A 19,347-nucleotide genomic window follows, 5' to 3' on the forward strand; every position below is an offset into this window, starting at 1 on the left:
GAACCGGGCCGGGCCGGGCCGGGCCGGGCCGCGCAGCCAGCGCCCCGCAGAATCGGGCTGGGACGCGGCACTCCCTGTACGCCTCCGCGCTCAGCCCCTGCGGCCCGGCCCGGCCTGCCCTCCTCCCCGGCACCACCCGCAGCCAATGGGCGGTCGCCTTCTTCGCGGCTCTGCCAATGGTGCCACTCGGTGTTGCGGCAAGATGGCGGCGTCCAGCCGCGGCATTAGGGGAAGGGTCGCGGCGGGACGGCGGGCGTGAGGTGGGGGGGAGCGGGTCGCTATGCTGCGCGCCTCCCTCCGCGAGGTGAGTGGGGCCAGCCCGCGGCGGGGGGAGGGCGCGTCAAGGAGCAAGGGGATGTTGGCGGGGTCGGGCTCGCAAGGTGACCGGGGCGAGCGGGCCCGCCGCGGTGTCCCTTCGCGTTCCCCCTCCCCGAGGCGGTGGGGGACTAGCCACAGCGGGGCCGGCGAGAGCTCTTCCCGCGAATTCCCTCCCGCAGCGGGAACCGCGCTTTATCTTCTTAAGGCCTCGAAGCGGGCCCTGTCACCTGGCTGCCGCCAAACGGGGAATGCGCTTCCAGGTTTCGGCAGCGTTGAAGGACGGACACGTCACTCCGACGGAGCTGTGCCAGAGGTGCCTTTCCCTCATCAAAAGCACCAAACTGCTTAATGCTTATATTACCGTAGCGGAAGAAACTGCTTTGAAGCAGGCTGAAGAATCAGAGAAAAGATACAGAAGAGGTATGTTTGCGCCTACTTATTTGATAGTAGTCTTTAAAAAAACTGCTGTGGAGGAGCTCTTTGTGTTCGATTAAGCCACTTTTCTTTTTAAAGCAGGCGTATGTGCTACTCGTTTGACTATTAGGGGATGAAGATTGTGGTTGAGGCTTCAGCAGGTGCGTCCTCGTGGCTTGGCACCCACTGGTGTGTTCAGTTAAAAAATCAAAGGCAAAACCTGGAGCAAACCAGGTGAGCATTGCAGATTAAATAGGCTCTGTGCTTCTTGAACAGCAGTGCTAGTGGTTGCCTCTTTTTTTCCCTCTGCAATTTATTTTAAAGTGGTAGCCAACTGCTACTATGTACAGGAAGATGCACTGCTCTCTTGCAGGCCTGTTGACTGAGGTGGACAAACATCCAGCTCAGCCTGTTAGGTTCTAAATTATGAAAATAAGTGGAAATAAAGCAACTTTGTTAATTGCAGTTATGAGTTGGCAAAGAGAACAGCATTAAATCCTGTCATCTGCAGCATTTAGAGGCTGAACGTCCTCGTTTTCCTTTGCATTTCCTGGAAAAAAGAAAACGGAAATTTTGACCTAATAGGGTGCTTGCTTTCCTTTCTGGGTGACACTTGCTGTCCTCTGACAGCTTAAGAAAATTGCCAGCCAGAGTTTTGCTTCCCGACATAGGCATTTTAAATTCTTTTTTTTTTGCCTGATGGTGGATAATTGATCACATAGGGAAGAGTTTTTCTGCCTCGGTGTTTTTTGGGTTTTTTTTTTAGAACATGTCTACTGTGTGTGTCAGGTAGGCAGAATTTATGTCTCCCAGCCTAGGGATGGAGTAGATTTAGGCAGCACCTATGGCTGAAATAAGCATTATGTGGTCACATTTGAAGAGGTAAGAACTCTTTTGGGATAGCTAAGCTATATGAAAGTAACTGCCTGTCTTGCAGGCTTAGACACATTTGCAGAGCTGTGCCCTGCAGGGTCAAGTCTGGTCTGGGCAGAATGCTCAATGCTAGAGTTAGAATGGAAGATGGTTCTTGAAAATGTAACTGACAACGATCAAATGCTAAGTGGATAGCACCTTGCTTACAATAAGCATCCAAAGGGACATGTAAAATAAATTGTAATTGATGAGAAGACTATACATACAGCACACTTTGCTTTAATCGCTGTTGTCTTTGCAATAATTCCTAATGCAGGTCAGCCGCTGGGTGTTTTAGATGGAATTCCTATTGCAGTAAAAGACAACTTTAATACAGCTGGCATTGAGACAACATGTGCATCAAACATGCTAAAAGGTACAGTAGAGCTTTTAAAGTAAAATCAGATTTCATTTCAGAGCTCTTGAGCTTCTCTTTAGAGGGGTTATGGAGTGGAGACTTCCAGAAATCGAAATATTTTCAAAAAATAAGCTGAACTCATTTGAGAAAATATGCTTATCTAATTTCTTCCACCAGGCTCATCAGATGCATCTTTTTCTTGTGTAAGCACATTCTCTCCTTTATTCATAGAGTTACATGCTTTTAATGATGCAATGTTTATTATAGCCTATATACTAAAATAGAATTATTATATAGTTCACATTACTTTTAGGTCTACAGGAGAGCAGTCAGTACTGTTTGCTGCTGTTCTGTCTAGCAAAATCCAAAGAGAGTCTCTTTTTTTTGTTGTTGTTGTGTTGATAATTGTTGACCTAAATATTTTTTTTGTATGGCTGTAGGAAGAGTAGACATTAACAATTCTTTCCTCTATATTCTTGATATACAGACATGTTCTATAAGCCTTTTTTAATTCTTTAAAATTACCTAAGCTCATTGTTTCTATTAACATGCCATGAACATTTTCAAGCCTCATGCTAACTTTTATGAAGAAAACTAACTCTATCCCAGCTGAAACCACAAATGTTTTCACAGCAAAAGCAAAAGGAGAAAACATTTCTTATATCTGTTTTGTTCTGCACAAAGTAAAATGAAAAAGTTTCGTGGAAGATAGCTCAAGTAAATTAGTGAAACCCTAATCTGATTATGGGTTTTTTTAATAGCAGAAGAAACAAAATATGACTTTGCCATTTTAAAAAGTGTTATATTACCTGAGATGCTTTTCCTTAAAGCACATTCTCAGGCCCGTTGTGATTGATTGCAATGTCATGGCTGAGGGTATTAGGAGCAATGTTGTCCTTGTTGTGTCTGTTGAGGGTGGGGGTGGAGAAACCCTTGTCAAAATTCACAAAAGGAATTGGTTGCTACCTAGGATCTCCTTGAAGCGTCATGGTTCTCATCCTAGTTTATGTAAGGCCTAAGTTGTCAAGGGTGCACATTTAATCACAGGATAGCCAGTTAGTATTTCAGCTTGTGGTTAACCATATGCTCCTTTATCTCATGGTAATGGGAGATAATTAAAGGTAGCTTAACACTATTCTGTAAAGAGCTGTTTCTCATTTCTTCTAATTTTAGACAGTTCCTGCAAATTGGCTGAATGCAGTAATGTGCTACCCTTGTGGTAGCTTGTTTACGTGAAGTCTTAGCTCCACACTAGAAACGTATAATCCAGAATTACTTGGTTGTAAATTGTGGAGGAAAAAACCAAAAAGACGTTGCAAACAAAACAGCATTTGGTTTACTTTTGCTAAATTTTGGAAGTTACTTATGTTATCTTGAAGCAAAATTTTGGCACAGGGAACTGACAATTCTTATGCATAAATAATGACAACTTCAAAGTACTCATAGTAGCTACTTCTAAAAATCAGCTGTATCGCACTGATCACTATCTTAATTGTTCTGATTGTTTTCAGGATATGTTTCTCCTTACAATGCTACAGTAGTTCAGAAATTACTGGATCAAGGAGCTGTGCTTTTAGGAAAAACAAACCTAGATGAATTTGCAATGGGGTGAGTGATGTTTATTATTTTTAACGTGTGGTTGCACAGTAAATAGAATACACACCATCTGTTCCAATCTACCTGTAATCTTAGAAAATAATGAATACTTACCCATATCATGAAGAGTATATAGAGTTGCATTAATTTCTCCCTGAGCATTTATACTGTCGTGTAAATGATAGAAATGCTGAGTTTTATGAACATAGTGTTTGACTACAGCAGTGTTTGAGGGGGAGGAAGCAGTACAGACTTTGCAAAAGGCCAAGGATAAGCAGACTTCTTCCACATCCAGTAGTGTGTTAGTGGAATTGGTTACAACCACAATTAATTGCTGCCCTTTTCTCTGTCCTTACTGGTGCTTTTTGCCCTTAGCTAATTATTATCATGCCCCTCATGGCAGTCACTGCCTCTGAGTCAGCCACTGGAGTAATTTGTATGAGTATTCCCTGATTTGCTGCAAACAGGCTAATCTAGAGCAACACTTTAAATTGCCTAAGCTAATGTTGGTGACTTTTTGTCAGGAGCATGTTGGAAAATGCTCTCACAAATTGGTTCTCCAGCAAATCAGTGAAGACAACCAAGCTATAGCAGGGAGCAACATTGGGCCATAAGGGATGGGAGTCTCTGTCACACAACTTCTGGGTCTAGAAAAGAATGTCTGGAGCTTTAGTTACCTATGAGACACAATAAGTATTGTGTTTTGCTTTTGGTTTTGTTTTACCTAAACTGAAGGCAGAGGTTGGCTTGAGAATTCGCATGGATGGAGTGGAAATACCTTGACTGTATTGTTTTGGATAAAGTAATTTCTTTGTCAAAGGGTCACTATTCAGAGAAAGAGCAGTGAAAAAGCATGGAAAAAACTGATCGTGCAATGTTACAACTAGTCTAAGCTCGTTAAAGCACAGGATTCTCTTAAAAAGGCTTGTTCCATCCCTGGCCTCTCATCTCTGGTCTGTGTATTTGCGTGGTCTCTTATGCTAGCAGCAACATGGCTGCACCATGAGCTTGATCAGGGAGCTGATCCAGCTGAAAAGTAGTGATGTCTCAATAAGGTTAGTTTTCAGCTTCTGTGTCAACTGCCCACTCAATCTGATGATTTGGTTAATGACACTGGTACCCTGGAGCCAAAGGGAACATGGGGTGGAGGTTGCAGGGAAGCAGGAAAGCACCCCTCACGTCCGCTTCTGGTGGCAGCTCACACTTAGGTGACCACATGCTGACTGAAACCAGTTTCTGAGAAGCCAGTCCAGTGCTCTGAACCAGCAAACTGTGGCCTCAGGGGAGTGCTACAGAGTGAGTAATACTGCGTTATCTACAGAGAAGTGGTTGTTCCTGCTGTTGTGGGGCTTTCCCCCCCACCGTCTAGCAGCATGGTTTTCCACAAGACTGTGGTCATCTTTTGCCTTTTCCAAATGTGGGGTTAGGAAACCAGAAGACCTTTGTCTTGAAGGAGATGTGCGGCTTTAAAGTTATGTAGCTTAAATCAGTTTTATGTTTTTATGATTACGTTCTTTTCAGTGGCACTAGCAGAAAATAGAAGTACAAATTCAGGTTCTGTGTCAGAAAGGGGTGAAGATCTATAAACTTTATAATTCTGTGTAATATTGTTGAAATTGACTGCACAAGAATTTACGTACACTGGTCTTCTTGTGTTGAAATTTAATTTGCTAGGATGAAGGATGAGGAATGGGATAAAGAAAAAAAACGTGGTGAATACACTTGTGTCATCTGTCACTTATGTCTGTATCTGTCCTGTCTGACTATCTTAGATCTGGGAGTACAGATGGGGTATTTGGACCAGTCAGAAATCCCTGGAGTTATTCAAGACAGTACAAAGAAAAATCTGCCTCAAAAGCCCATTCTGAGGACGAAGAGTCTAACTGGGTAATAACAGGAGGGAGCTCAGGAGGCAGTGCAGCTGCTGTGTCATCTTTCACATGTTTTGCGTAAGAGGCTTTTTGAAATTGTTTTTTATTAAATGTCCAAAATATGTTGCAAGGTTTTAGTTTTATCATTTTCTCATAATCTAGTTTGAAATGGGAGGGTTATTCACATGTAAGAATTTATTTCAGCATCCCTAGTTTATTTGTGGCATATTGTGAAGCCAGAATGAACCCATGTAGGCAAATTTAGGCTTATACATGACCACTTTGCACTGTGTGAAATAAAATTATAATAGCAGTAAAGGATCAACAGTTTTATTGTTATTCCAACATACTCTCTTAATATTAACGTGGGGTTTGTGACTTATCCTCTTCCTCAGTAAGTGCATTACACAAATACTCGCTGAAAATGTAATTCAGCAAATGAGGAAATCCCTTAATTTGTAACAGTATAGTAGTTTTTCCTCCCCTCCTTTGTTTTTATAGCAGAGTTTTATGTTATGATACATGAGATTGGGGATCTAAAAGCTTTCAAATCCCTAACAACAAAAGGATACACAGATACTTACTACACAGATACTTACAAACCTGTCTGTTCTATAAAGTTACAGGACAGTTTTAGGGTTTTGATTTTTGTTTTGATTGGTTTTTTTAAAAAGAATTTTAAACAAGCTGGATTTTTTTTTTACAACAATTATTATCTGCATAGACTAGCAACACACTATTTAACAAATCAGTTGTCTATACTATCTTCCCCATCCAGCTGTTAAAATAAATCAGATCCTTAAAACTTTACACATTTCATTTTATGGAGTTTTGAGAGCTACATGGTGGAGCACGTTTTATAGAAGATGATTTCATTTGTGCTCTTAACTGGAAGATATTTAAGAAGGTGCTCTTTGGTTACTGTGTCCTTGTTTACCCATAGTCTATATTGTAAGTGTCTATTGTTAAAATATTTTTTGCTAATGTTGATTACAGCCCTTTTTTATGTTATGTTTTTATATACAAAACCCAATTTTTTTTTTTTTTTCATGATACCTGTCTTCATCTCATTGCCCTTTGCTGGGATGTAGTCTACTCAACATTTTAATACTGTCGAAAGGGAACTCAGTGCAGCCATTCCCAAAGACTGCTGGTCCTTGTCCTGAGCCAGAACAGCCTGATCCTGATAGCGTCTGGCACCTTCTTTTATGTTGCTGGGCATGCTGAACTCCCAGTTTGCGCTGCTCAGCACTTTGTCAGATCAGGGATATTTTTCATCCAGCTATTTTATTGCCTATAAACTATTGTATATCCACTCTATTAGTTCCTTTCAAGCATCGGGAATGCTGCCAGTCTTTGTCTTTTTCAATTTGAGATTTGGATGTACAGAAATGCTACAAAATTGAGGATATTTTATATCAACACAAAAGCTTTGAAAAAATTCCACTTCAACAAAGTCAGTTGAATTGGTTCGGCTATCTCAGAAACAGATGCCTATGGGAAAAGTCACATACCCACTTCAACAAAAATTACACCTCCTTCTGAAGTTTAATTTAACTTTTGGCAAAGATTTGGATGAAAGCCGTTTTATTTTTTAAATGGTGCTTGAGATAAGCTATTAAAAACAAGAGAAAAGCAGATTTCATTTCAGTATGAATTTCCAATTCCATTACAGTTTTTGAAACAAAAATTTCTGTTTGGAAAGAACAAAAAAAGAAGTCAACTAAAAAAAAGTAATACTGCGTTCTAAAAATGCACCTAAGCTACTCTAAACTGAGAGTTCTGATGCTATCCTTTAAAGATTTGGAAACAGGAAAAACATCCTAGACTTTGAAAAGTGTGCCCTATTATTTAGAGCAAAAAGTGTACTGTGTTGCTATTTATTTATATACTGGAAAATGCTGCTTCATAGTGTATTTGCTACTGAATAAATAAGATATCTGTCTGAAAATTGTAAACTAAATCGTATGAGACGTATCTTCTGGAGTCCACAGAATTGCAACAGACCAACAGAGAAGGCAGGAAGTAGATATTTAGGGCCATATTCAGATGGCCTGAATTTTGCCTGTCTACCTCTGCTTTGTGGAGACAACTGGGCCCTCCTCACTACTAATTCAGAGGCCCTAAGAAAAAAAAGAGAACAGATAAAAAACAGCAGACGTAGGGAGCAGGCTGAAATTTAGGCTGTGTGATTATGACTTCTAATCTGGAAGAATTCAGATGGTTTTAAATCCATGAATCTTAAAGCCATACGTTTTTATTATTTGGAAATGTTTTGAATTATTTTACTAATGATAATCCTTTTGAAACCGTAGAGCCTTAGGGTCAGACACAGGAGGATCTACCAGAAACCCTGCTGCTCACTGTGGTGTAGTAGGTTTAAAGCCAACATACGGACTGATCTCTCGCCATGGTCTCATTCCTCTAGTGAACTCCATGGATGTGCCAGGAATCCTAACCAGATGTGTGGACGATGCAGCAGTTGTGTTAGGTATTACTACTTCATATGTCTTTGTATACGACATACCTCCATTTACAACATTGTCTCAAAACAAATTGAGTTCTGGCTACCCAACGCACATTTTCCTGTTCTTTGTATGTCATACCATATTTCAGGTTCACTTGCTGGACATGATCCTAAAGACTCTACCACAATCCAGGACAACTTTAAGCCATTTGAGCTACCCAGTTTGACTGATGTCAGCAAGCTCTCAATAGGAATTCCAAAGGTAACATTTAAATCTTGTCAACAATCGTGGACAGGAACAGCAAATAAGAGACCTAAAAAAAAATATTTGTGTCTTGCCCACCACCTCTCAGTCTTTCATGACTTAAAACAGTGAAGACACTACGAGCAGCTCCTGGAAAAGAGGAGTATGTGCCCTGTTGCCTGTGCAGGCAACTCAGAGTAAGCATATGCTAATGCTTGGTCTAAAACATTTTGTTGTTGTTGTGGGAAGCACTGTTGGGAAGTTCCAGGGGAAACGAGGAACTTCAATTCTTGGTTCTCTCTGTTGCTTTTTCATCAGTCACCTGTATAACCTCAAACAAGTTGCTTTTAGTGCCTTCTCATACAGTGAGGTTAGTACTAGTTTGTGCAGTGATTTGAGATACTTGTCTAAATGGCCCTGTGTTAATACAAAGCAGAATTTTAAAGGCAATTGAGAGGCACAAGGAGCTGTGGTTGCAGAGCTCTAGTAGGGGTTGAAAGACAACTATAATCTGGCTTCTGATGCATGCAATTCAATCATGTTTATAACTATAAGGATACTTGTAATTTGGGCACAAGATTTGGCACTTCAGTCCATTTTTAATTGCCTATTATAATTTAGTAAAGGCTCTACCTTCAAAGTGACGATGTGAATGACATTTACTGGTTTGTTTCTTAGTATCTGAACCTGTGCTAGAACTTGTATACCAAAAGATTTAATTTGGTAAACAGAGATGTCCACTGACCAATTAATTATTCAGGATCTGTGAAATGCAAAAATTGTATGCCTAGAAAATTAATTAGCTGCATACTGTTTAGATTTTGATAAATCTAGAATAGTGGTATTGGTTAATTATTTGTATCCTTTGGACAGTTGTTTCCTACTGCAACATTATCCTAAACAGATACATGTATATATTAAACATGGATCATAGCTACTCAGAAATTAGACAGTATTATGACCCTGATAGTGTGGTTAGAACTAAAGTAAGTATCTTCAAAGCAGATAATTTTAATAGACTATCTTTAACTTAGCTGCTAAAGAGGAACGTAGCTTATCTAAGTCTTCTCCAAACCCCTTGACTGTAGTTCTTCGTCGGTGGGTTGTTTTGCTTATTTCATACCAGTTGCCACTGATACACTATGGCCATAATTTCTTTTTATCTTTCCTACTCACAGTAGCCCTAGTATTAGGATTTAAGCCTGAAGAGTTTCTACCCACAAACTGTAGAGCAGTGCAGTATAGTCTCCATGAATAGACAAATAAGTGGATTACTGGACAATTTTTCCTTCAGAAGAAACTGATGAAATTCCATGGTCTGCAATATGTGGGTTGATCCTTCTGAGATGAACATAATAGTCTTAAGAAGACTGAATCCTGTCAATTTAGTACTGCTTGATTGTATAATATTTAGTAGATGCAAGTAGTTTTAATAAGTACTTAAATCATACAGTAGTGAGGTGATAGTTTCAATGTATTTTTAGCAAGGAGTGTTTGCATTTTGGTTGCCTAGAAGTAAACCGGTATGTAAAATCACTTCCCTTCTTGTTTTTCTCTAAGGAGTATCATGCACCAGGGCTTTCTAGTGAAATTCTGGCACTCTGGTCAAGGGCTGCTGACCTCTTCAAGAATGCAGGTGCAAAAGTAATTGAAGTGAGTTTACCACACACTCGTTACTCAATTGTCTGCTATCATGTGCTGTGCACAGCAGAAGTGGCGTCAAATATGGCCAGGTTTGATGGACTGGAATATGGTAAGGCCTTTTAAAGAATTTTTTCTCTCAGACAATAGAAACATTGCTGGATGCCATTAAAAAGTATTAGTTTTAGTAAATATGCTTTTCACAGTTGACTGTTTGTTGTTATTTCAGGTGAAAACCCTGTCCAAATGAAAAATAGTAAATAAATACATAGTCTAATATATTGCACTTCTAGACACGTGTGTATCTGGGCTTGAAATCTGTTCAATATTTCTATAATAAAACAGGAATATGCTTTGCTGTTTTCATTGTAGCATGTCAGACTGCAGCCAACAGTGGCCTATTGTATTACTATGTATAACGTTACCTTTTGTTGTTAAATTTTAAGGATTACAAAAAGTATTAATTTCCAAATTGCTTTTTCTTTTCAGGACACCGTTCTGACATGAATAAGTCCACAGAAAGTATGTATGCTGCAACACGACGAGAAGGTTTTAATGATGTTGTAAGAGGAAGAATTCTATCAGGAAACTATTTCTTGTTGAAACAGTAAGCAGAACACATCTTGAAACTCATATTTGCCAAGTTAACAATTTGTTAAGCAAATGGTGATTAATTGTTCACCATGACGTGAAAAAAACCTCATCCTTACACTAGTAGCTACTTGTATTATTACTACTGCTTTAGCTGTATAATACCTAGTGACCTGTTAATAATGAATGAAAATGTTTTCCCTTAGTCTTACAAGTGAGCCTCCTGAATTAAATAAGTAAAACAACTTAGTGATTATTTCCACCCCCACCGGAGTATTATTGGCACCCATTAGTTAAATTAAGCAAAATCTTTCCTATGTTATGACATTGAAATCATACTGAAGCCATTACTGTCATAGTGTTAGAAGTTCTGTAGCTGCTTATCTTATTAAAACTGCATAGAAAAACTGCTGGTGCATTCTACTGAAGTCTTCTAGAGAAAGCCAGAAGATATGGCAATTAAATTAACTATAGCTCTCTGCCTCAGTACACAGGGAAAGGAAAGCACTGGCAAAGGTAATGACCTGATGTCTTTACAGAAGACAAGTTTTTATCCAGCTCATGTGGAGAAGCTGGTGCATGGATCGATTTGACTTTTTTCATATTTTTTACTCCTTATCCAACAGTCCTAGTTTATGTTAGTAAAACTGCTGGTTTTCTCTGTCTTAATTTGTTCAAATACTAAGTAAGTCATGTAATCAGTCTCAAAGCAAGTGCACTACAGACGGAGCTCTGTCAGCAAGAGTATTCGTTAAATGTGACTTCTAGTTGCTTTCAGAGCCAGGAATGTTGTCAGTCAGTGTGTAACAACCAGCTTTTATGGAATGCCGATATTCCTGCCAAGTGTGCTCTTGTTGCAACTGTCCAGATCAGCTTTCCTAAGGCAGCTTTAAAATTCATGTAGTTCACTCTTCAGTGAAGGAATATACAATTGGCTTCCATCAAGATTGAACAGGAGAATTCTATTCCTGTCCACAATAAATTACTTTTGAAGAACAGAACCTACGGTTCAGAAAGCATTCTTAGAATAAATAGTAGAGAAGAAAATATGTCTCCTGCAAATGTTGTATTTTACACATTATTTTTTATCTTGCTTTTGAAATCTATAGAATAACTAGGTGGTTGTTCAGGAAGCAATGGAAGCTTGTCAACATTGTATCAGAGTTAACAGAGGGTATGTGTTTGATTTAACAGGGTTTTTTTTATTTTTTCACTTGTTTAAAAAACTTGAAATAGTCTTGCCAGCTTAAAATATTGTTTGAGGTCCTTTTTGTTCCCTTTACTGTTTTTTATCAAGTCAACAGCTAGGACAATTTCAGAAATTATTGTAGAAAAAGGGCTGATTCCCATCATATGACTTCTTAACTTTGCTGTCTATTATTGATGATAATGATTTTCTTTGCAGTTTTTCAGAAACATAAATCTTTAGATTACTCTTAACAAAGTGGCTTTTGGGCAGTTTCAGTTGTTTTATCTACAAACACGCTGGCATGTTGCAGTTCTTAATACCCGCCCCCTCCCCCCCTTTTTGGTGTGTGTTTTAGTACAGCTGTGGTTTTAGATGGCAATTGCTTTTGAAACTGAAAATCTCTGAATTTAAGGATTCCACATTTACCAGTTCTGCATATGAAGTTAAAAGGAACAATAGACATAAAGCTGACTAATTTGTTTCTGCTTCAGAATTGTGTAGAGGCAGTTTAGAAATCCATAGACCACATGGAGTCCTCCATAGATGATGGGACTTTTTCACATGCTTTAAGTATCTTGCTGGATTGAATCCTAAATGATTAATGCCTATTTTCCAGGCCTGCTTAGTTCTGTATTGTTTCAGTACAGGCTTTAGTTTCAGAACGGTCATAAAAGTCTTGTTTTGACTTAGCTAATTATTGTAAACTAGGGTTTTGTTTTCCCTTCATTTTTCTTCAGCAGTATGCCCTCATCTCTTCTTTTTCTTACACCTTCATTGCTATGAGAACATAAACACCGTGTTTGATGACTAAGCTTCTGGTATATCAAAAACTCAAGTACCAGTGTTAGTCTTTTAACTAGAAGCAACACTGGCCTTGTCTTTTTTACAGTAACTAAGAAGTTCTCTATTTTTGGAATTACTGGCAGGCCCTCATGTCCATATTTCTTTCTAGGAACTATGAGAATTACTTTATTAAGGCACAGAAAGTCAGACGTCTCATTGCCAATGACTTTGTGAAGGTTTTTGGGAGCGGTGTTGATGTTTTGCTCACTCCTACCACTCTGACTGATGCAGTACCATATATGGAATTCATCAAAGAAGACAACAGAACCCGCAGCGCGCAAGATGACATCCTAACACAGGCTGCAAACATGGCTGGTGAGTAAGGACAGGAACTCAGCTATGTTTTCCTCTGTCTAGTAATTTTTAATGTCTATTCCCTTCAGCTATTTAACCTTTTCCTTACAATCAAGATAGTTCACCTCTGTGTTGTAACTCCTGCAGTTATAACTAGGTATAAGGATAGGTTATTTATGAAATGTTTTAAAATTTAAGACTAGATTTTAAAATGAGGCACCTTGCAGCTGGATAGAGACTGCAGATAAGATAAATCCATCCAAGTTCCAGAGACCAAAATCTGTTTCTTAGGAGAGTTGATTCCCTTTCCAGAGCATGCTGACTCCTTAAATCACTCTAATTAATTTCCTGTGAAATTCTTACTTCTTCTAGCAGTATCCTTAGTTCATTGACTGAAATTATTTTAACTAGTCTTTTTCCTCTACATAAAAACAATTCTAAGAGTAGAATTGTTACAAAAATTACTCCAGCTGGATTTGTTTGATAGTAAATGTTTACATGTATATCTTTTTTTTTTTTCACTATTTTTATTCTTTTTTTTTTTACTTTCAGGACTGCCAGCCATAAGTGTTCCTACAGCACTTTCAGAGAGAGGCTTGCCAGTTGGGTTTCAGTTCATTGGACGTTCGTTCCAGGAGAAGCAGCTTCTAACTGTAGCCAAATGGTTTGAAAAACAAGTAAAATTCCCAGTGATCCAGCTAGAAGAAGTGAAAAGGCATGACCACAATGCCTTTCAGCATCAGAAATCTGCTTCATTTTCATAACACAGGACTTGCTAGTCAGCTAAAGCAAGAAGGCTGTGGACATGGTCTAAAAATGTAGTCCTGCAGTTAATTGTCTTTTGCAGACATAATAATCCATTTTAGGAAGACAGTGTACATTAATGCAGGATGGAATCATCACAGCTTGTTACTATGTAATTAAGGCAAAGTGAATCATTAAGTAAATATGTCTGTTATTTTTTAATAACCATTTCTAACTGATATTAAAAACACCAGGTTGAAATTATGTATCTTATGCTTGTGGAGCTGTTTTTTTCCATCCCCAGAGGGTGTGTAAGATATCTGACCCATTAAAGAACTAACCTGAACCTCCCTGTGAAAATTACATTGTTGCCCAAGGGTTGTTTTCCTTCTGGACATTTGTATGGAACAACCAGACAAGTTCTAATGGAACAAAGATATCAAGGATCCATTTACCAACAGGTAAATATAAAAGGAAACAAGAGAACAACATATAGGTAGTTAATTAAAAAAAAAAAAAAAAATCCCTTCTAGCAAACTCATGCAAGAGGTGAAATAACTTCCAGGTTTACAAATCATGCAGATTACTCTGGTTACATTCATTGTAAGAATGATGAATTCCGAATTTCTTCTGGGGAAAGATGCCTACTAGTCCTTGAGTAGTTTTCTTCTTCTTCCTTCATCACTGTTCTTTATAATCAGCAGTTAATTTCTTTCTTAGTAAGTATTCATTTTACCTTCTTCAGTGTAACTCTTCATAAACACTGGAACAGGTTGCCCAGAGAGGTGGTAGATGGCCCATTCCTGGAAACATTCAAGGGCAGGTTGGACGAGGCTCTGAGCAACTGCTCATTGCAGGGGGGTTGGACTAGATGACCTTTAAAGGTCCCTTCCAACCCAAACTATTCTATGATTCTATCTGTTGTCCAAGCTGGAATACCTGGATATATATACCTGGAATTGTTTGGTGCACAGTCACGTCCCAGATGCGGATCTGCCACTTGCCGTTTCTAAAAGTAAGGGGCAGTAGCTTTTGCCCAGAGCTTGAGATAAAATCCTGACTGTGGAGAGCATTCCTGGAGGGACAGGAAGAGTCTTGGAGTGTTATAGAAGAGAACAAGTGGAAAATTGCACTCTCCCTTGGAAATTCATTCTGGACTGACTTCTGGCCCAGAGGAAAATCCCTGCTTATGCTTGGCAATCTTTCTTGAAACTTCCCCTGACTTTAAGAGAGATCTAATGGAAAAACTGGATCAAGGCAAAGATCCCCACTCCACGTTTGCCAAGCTGCTCGAGGAGGGCGATGTGAAGCGGAACTGTTCTCATAGCTGCACTACTTAATTTCATTTAAAGTAGGGCTTTGATTCCAGCCTGCAGCATCCTCTAAATGAGCACTCAGATGATCAGAGAAATTGGCTGTTCTGACACAGATCCTTCATAGCTTCTTCTGTTGGTAGATTGCTGAGCATAGAATAACTATGCAGTGAGACACACAGTAGAGAAGACAAGTGGACATACATTCTGCAACTCTGAATAGCGTGGCATTTGTAACTTTATGTTAGTGGTTGAGACCCATCTTTGAATTAAAGGTTGTAAAGACTTGAATACAAAACTCCTGGGTTGATACTTAAATTTTTGGACTATTAGATTCAAGGCAGCCCCAACAAGGCTTATGTCCTGCTCCCACTCCCAACTGTTTTGCATTTTTGAGGGCCATAAACCTGGTGCTCTTTCTGCACTCCCGTATCTAATGCTGGAATTCCACCAAGCCAGGAGACCTTGGGAACCAGTGTGGTTGAGCAGCTTCAGGATGTAAGAGTTCCTCAAGTTTTGCAGGAGGATATCTAAAAGACTCTTGCTGCCTTCATACTCAAAAACCATTTCAAACTAGTTGACTCTGAGCCCCCTCAGCAGTTCCTGAAGTAGTTTAACGCTCCAGATTACCTGTCGATAGGTTGTGAGGGTTATCTCCGCGCAAAGCTTTCTGCTACCAGAGCCAAGTCATGGCCCCAGAGTTATAAACAGTAAAGTTCCTATGGCGGATAATTAGACTCTCAAAACCACTTGTTACAGAAGTAGAGGATTTCCAGGGAGCAGAAAGCTCTGGGGGTAAAAAAAGGAAGAAAAAGAAACCCTGCCTATACAAACATTTTGTACAGCTGCCTTGAAAAACAATTCATTGAAACGATAGCTGAAAGTTTTATGGCATTGCAACAGAGCCACAGCAGGGGGTAGGTGTAACCTTAGCATAATTCCAGTGTTTCCTGAAGGAAACAAAAGCTAAAGCTTTAGCAAATGAGCAATCTGCTTAAACGTTTGAGGGTGCAAAATTTTTTCTTCAGGTAAAGAGAAACTGTAAGGACACTGTATAGTGGAAAAGTTATTTTTGAGAAGAATGTTTAAGAGCCTCTGCTGTAAGATGTTTTTAAATACAACTGCAATCCAGTGTTGCATGTACATACACATCCATGTGTGTGTTTTTCCTTTACCCTTCTTAACAGAGTCATGGTAAGGAGAAATTCAAAGCACAATTTAACCTGACTGCTGCTACTTCTCTTTTCCTGCATTTCTCTGTTTTCAGGCGCCTGGCACGTAATAGTTACTCTGATTTCATTGTGGCTTCCCCTTACATAGTGCTAGTCACTTCTGCATTGCTTTTATGATTCACCTAGGAACTAATCTGACTGGAAAGCTGCAACGGGGAATGGGTTTTATAGCCTACCCAGGGTGTCCCAGGGGCCCCCGCTTCAGCTCTGCCCCTCCAGAATCCTGAGAACAATACCACTGGACTCCCATAAAGGAGATGGGCAGCTGAAAAAGGATGTGGAGGTATGCACAAGTGTGTCTAAAAATCACTGCTAGGGTTATACAGCAGTTAGTTAAACTTCATGTTAAACTGGTGCCTACAGTGCCACCAGAGAGGGCAGGGACATAAGCAAAAAAGTCAGGAGCATAAAAGGTTTATCTAAGTTTGTTGTTTTTCAGTAGGTCTCAAGTAAAGAAGAAGGTATCCAATTACAGGAATGTTAGAAAGAGGCAGGAAATGAAAAACACTCATAATCATCTTAATTAGCTTACCACACCTTTGCTTGACTAATGTCCAGATGCAATTAAGGGATTCCAAGCTAGCCTTTTTTTTGTAAGCAGAAGAAATGTTTTTTCCCACCCCGCGTGGGCATCCTCCCGAGCTCCCTCGCAGTTGAACAGCAATAAAAGATGTCTTCAGCTCAGTGGTGCAGGGCGTTCAGAGAAAGGTTCCCACAAAATGTTGCACGCATTACAGCACGTTGTCAGCATTAGCAATACCTGGAGAATTTCACCAAGGTTTCCAGAGGGTGCAATAACAAAATTCCTGCATGGCAACCTTTCCATTTATCAAACTAATCCACAAAATTGGTAAAACATGCAAATAAATAAGTGTTCACAAATTATTAAAATATCAACATAACAGATATCAACAAGGGGGGGGAAAAACCAAATGAGCAGTCTTGGCTTGCTTAATAACTTTATATTCTTCACCTCCTCAATCAACTTAGATGTACATTTTTGAAGAGTCTTGACCAGCACCATTAATTCAATGGTAATAGGGTAGCAGGCTGTTACCAAGACAGGAACAGTCGTAGATTTCACTAAGCAATGCTAAATGTGTTTTTGGGAGTTGGTTTGGTTTGGTTTGGTTGGTTGGTTGGTTTTTAGAGACAGGCTTTGCCTGGTCCTGCATGCAGTTTTATAGCCTAGGCTATGGTCCGATACCTGTACAATAAGGGTGTGAGTGCTGTTGAGAGTCGCAAGCAAATGCTGTGGCACAATGTGCGATGAAATGGACTTCAAAGTGCTGAGAACTGAATTTTTTTTTAGCTAGAGAGACTGTTCTTGTATGTTACTGTGTTGGTCCGTGACCAGATTTGTGTGGCCTGCCTTGCCACGCTGATCGTGACATGTGGTGGACAGGTTGCTGTCATGCTCAGGCACCCGGGGCAGCAATGGAGGCTCCTGGGTTAGATGCCCCTCTTCAGGGGAGGGTGCGTGGTGGTGGGAGAGGAAAAGGGCTTGAAGTTACAGGGCAGAGGAAAGACTGGCTGAAAGGCTACTGCAGGTGGGTGTAAAAGATGCAGTGATGAGGGAGCTGGAGCAGAGGAGGTAGGTGGTGAGTACTGGCTGGCAGCAACTGGGCACCCACTTGCACTGTGCTGCGAACTGGGAGAGCCACTGAGTTGCAACTGCTGTTCGCCGGCTCTAACCGCAACAGGGAGATGAGCTCCTGTGCTGCAGTGTATGGAGTAAAGTCACCAGGCACTTCGTTGTGCCACCCAAGAGGTGACGTTTCGGCTTGGGAAGAGAGGCTGAGAAGTACAGGAGGGTTGTCTAGGCAGGCTGTGAAACACCAGGAGGTAGAAAACACATGGAAGAGGGGAAGGATTAAGTGTCATAGGAACTGGTAACTCTTTTGAGAAGCCAGAGACTTAGGAGAGGAAGACTGAAGAGAGAAAGGACATAGGAATGAGGAAGCTGAAGTATTCTGGTGAAGGAGGGGCCCCAGCTGCACGTTCCTAGGTTCAAATCTTTGAAGGTGGGTACCTTTGTGAATTGTACCTCTCTGAACTAGAGTCTGCTTGATTTAGTCCAAGACCAGAGTGTTTGAGACTTGCATTTGCAAGCCTGTAGTCCAAAAGTGAGCGCTATTCAAGCACACGTAATGCTTGACACAGGCGCAAATAATACACGCTTAACAAAAATCAAAATGAAAGCATGTTACTAACAATATGCTTCAGGAAGCCTAGGAAAATACTGCAAAAATGACCTCATGGGCTCAATTTCACTTTATAGGTAACTATTTTGTACAGTCATCTCCATAAATTTATTAAAATCTATCTAAAGATATCTTTCTCCTATTAGTATTCCACAACCTTTTGTTAGGAACTTTGATCACAGCCAAGCCACACACACCTATTCGCTCAAGGCAATATTGTTATTTTGTTTAAATATGCCTTCTCACTCGTTGTGTTTAATTCACTCTTGTATTTATAGAGCACAGTTGCATTCTTCCTTAGCCTTTATTCTGCTGGGATGAATAAATCAAGCTCTTCCTGTATATTAAGATTGCCCAGTGCTAATCCCTGTAGCCGTTCACTGCACCTGCTCCAGCTGAATTCATCTATCTTCTAATGTGGGTGACAAATATTGTAAAGGCAGCTCCAGGTGCAGTTTTACAAGAGCAACAGCATTATTTCCCTGTCGCTCTTGAAAAATTCCTCCCCAGAACCCTCTGGAGTTGCACTGGTCTTTTACTCAGCCACATTACACCACGCCAGTAGCTCAAAGCCATTTTATGATTAACCAATGCACTCGGGGCTTTCTCTGTCTCCATCGCTTTCAATGGATAAGCATTTCTGGTATGAGCTGAAAGCTCATTATTAAGCCTCTAGGTTCATGACCCTGCGCTCCTTCTCATTACTGCTATTCAAATTATCGGTGTTTTCCAGTTTTTCCTGTAGAGTCCCGTTCTCCGCTGTTTTGACAGTAACTCCTGGCTTCATGTCATTAGAAACAAAGAATGTGTCCTTCGAATAACTTTACTTACTGCCATTAACTTTACCCTCATTGCAATAATTTTCCAAGCTGTTGTTGCCAATGGACTTAGAGGACAATAAAATCTAGCTTCTCCCATGTGGCCTCCGTAAGTGTCACCTGTGCCCTGATGAATCATGACAATGCACTGCCTGTTGAAAACAGCCAGATACAGGCTGAGGAGCTGCAGCCACTCTTAACAAAAAATTGGGGCTTTGGTCCTCACCCTGTACCATAACCTGTTTGCTTAGAAGGCTACAAGCAAACAGAGCCCTGTTGCAACAAACGCTGTGCAAGG

General features: G+C 40.1%; 1 protein-coding gene across 1 annotated transcript; it reads left to right on the forward strand.

Annotated features, from left to right (window-relative positions):
• Positions 1–280: 280 nt before the first annotated feature.
• Positions 281–14,516, forward strand: QRSL1 (glutaminyl-tRNA amidotransferase subunit QRSL1; the record flags this gene model as incomplete). Its single annotated transcript, XM_081997350.1, has 11 exons — positions 281–304; positions 579–738; positions 1,922–2,020; positions 3,514–3,610; positions 5,371–5,547; positions 7,785–7,960; positions 8,086–8,198; positions 9,741–9,933; positions 10,311–10,428; positions 12,554–12,759; positions 13,291–14,516. 11 exons carry the CDS (start codon positions 281–283, stop codon positions 13,500–13,502), a joined length of 1,575 nt encoding a protein of 524 aa, XP_081853476.1. The 3' UTR covers positions 13,503–14,516.
• Positions 14,517–19,347: the final 4,831 nt, after the last annotated feature.

This window comes from Phaethon aethereus (assembly GCF_964289735.1).
Source record: "Phaethon aethereus genome assembly, chromosome: 3".
In the NCBI taxonomy this organism is placed as follows: domain Eukaryota; kingdom Metazoa; phylum Chordata; class Aves; order Phaethontiformes; family Phaethontidae; genus Phaethon; species Phaethon aethereus.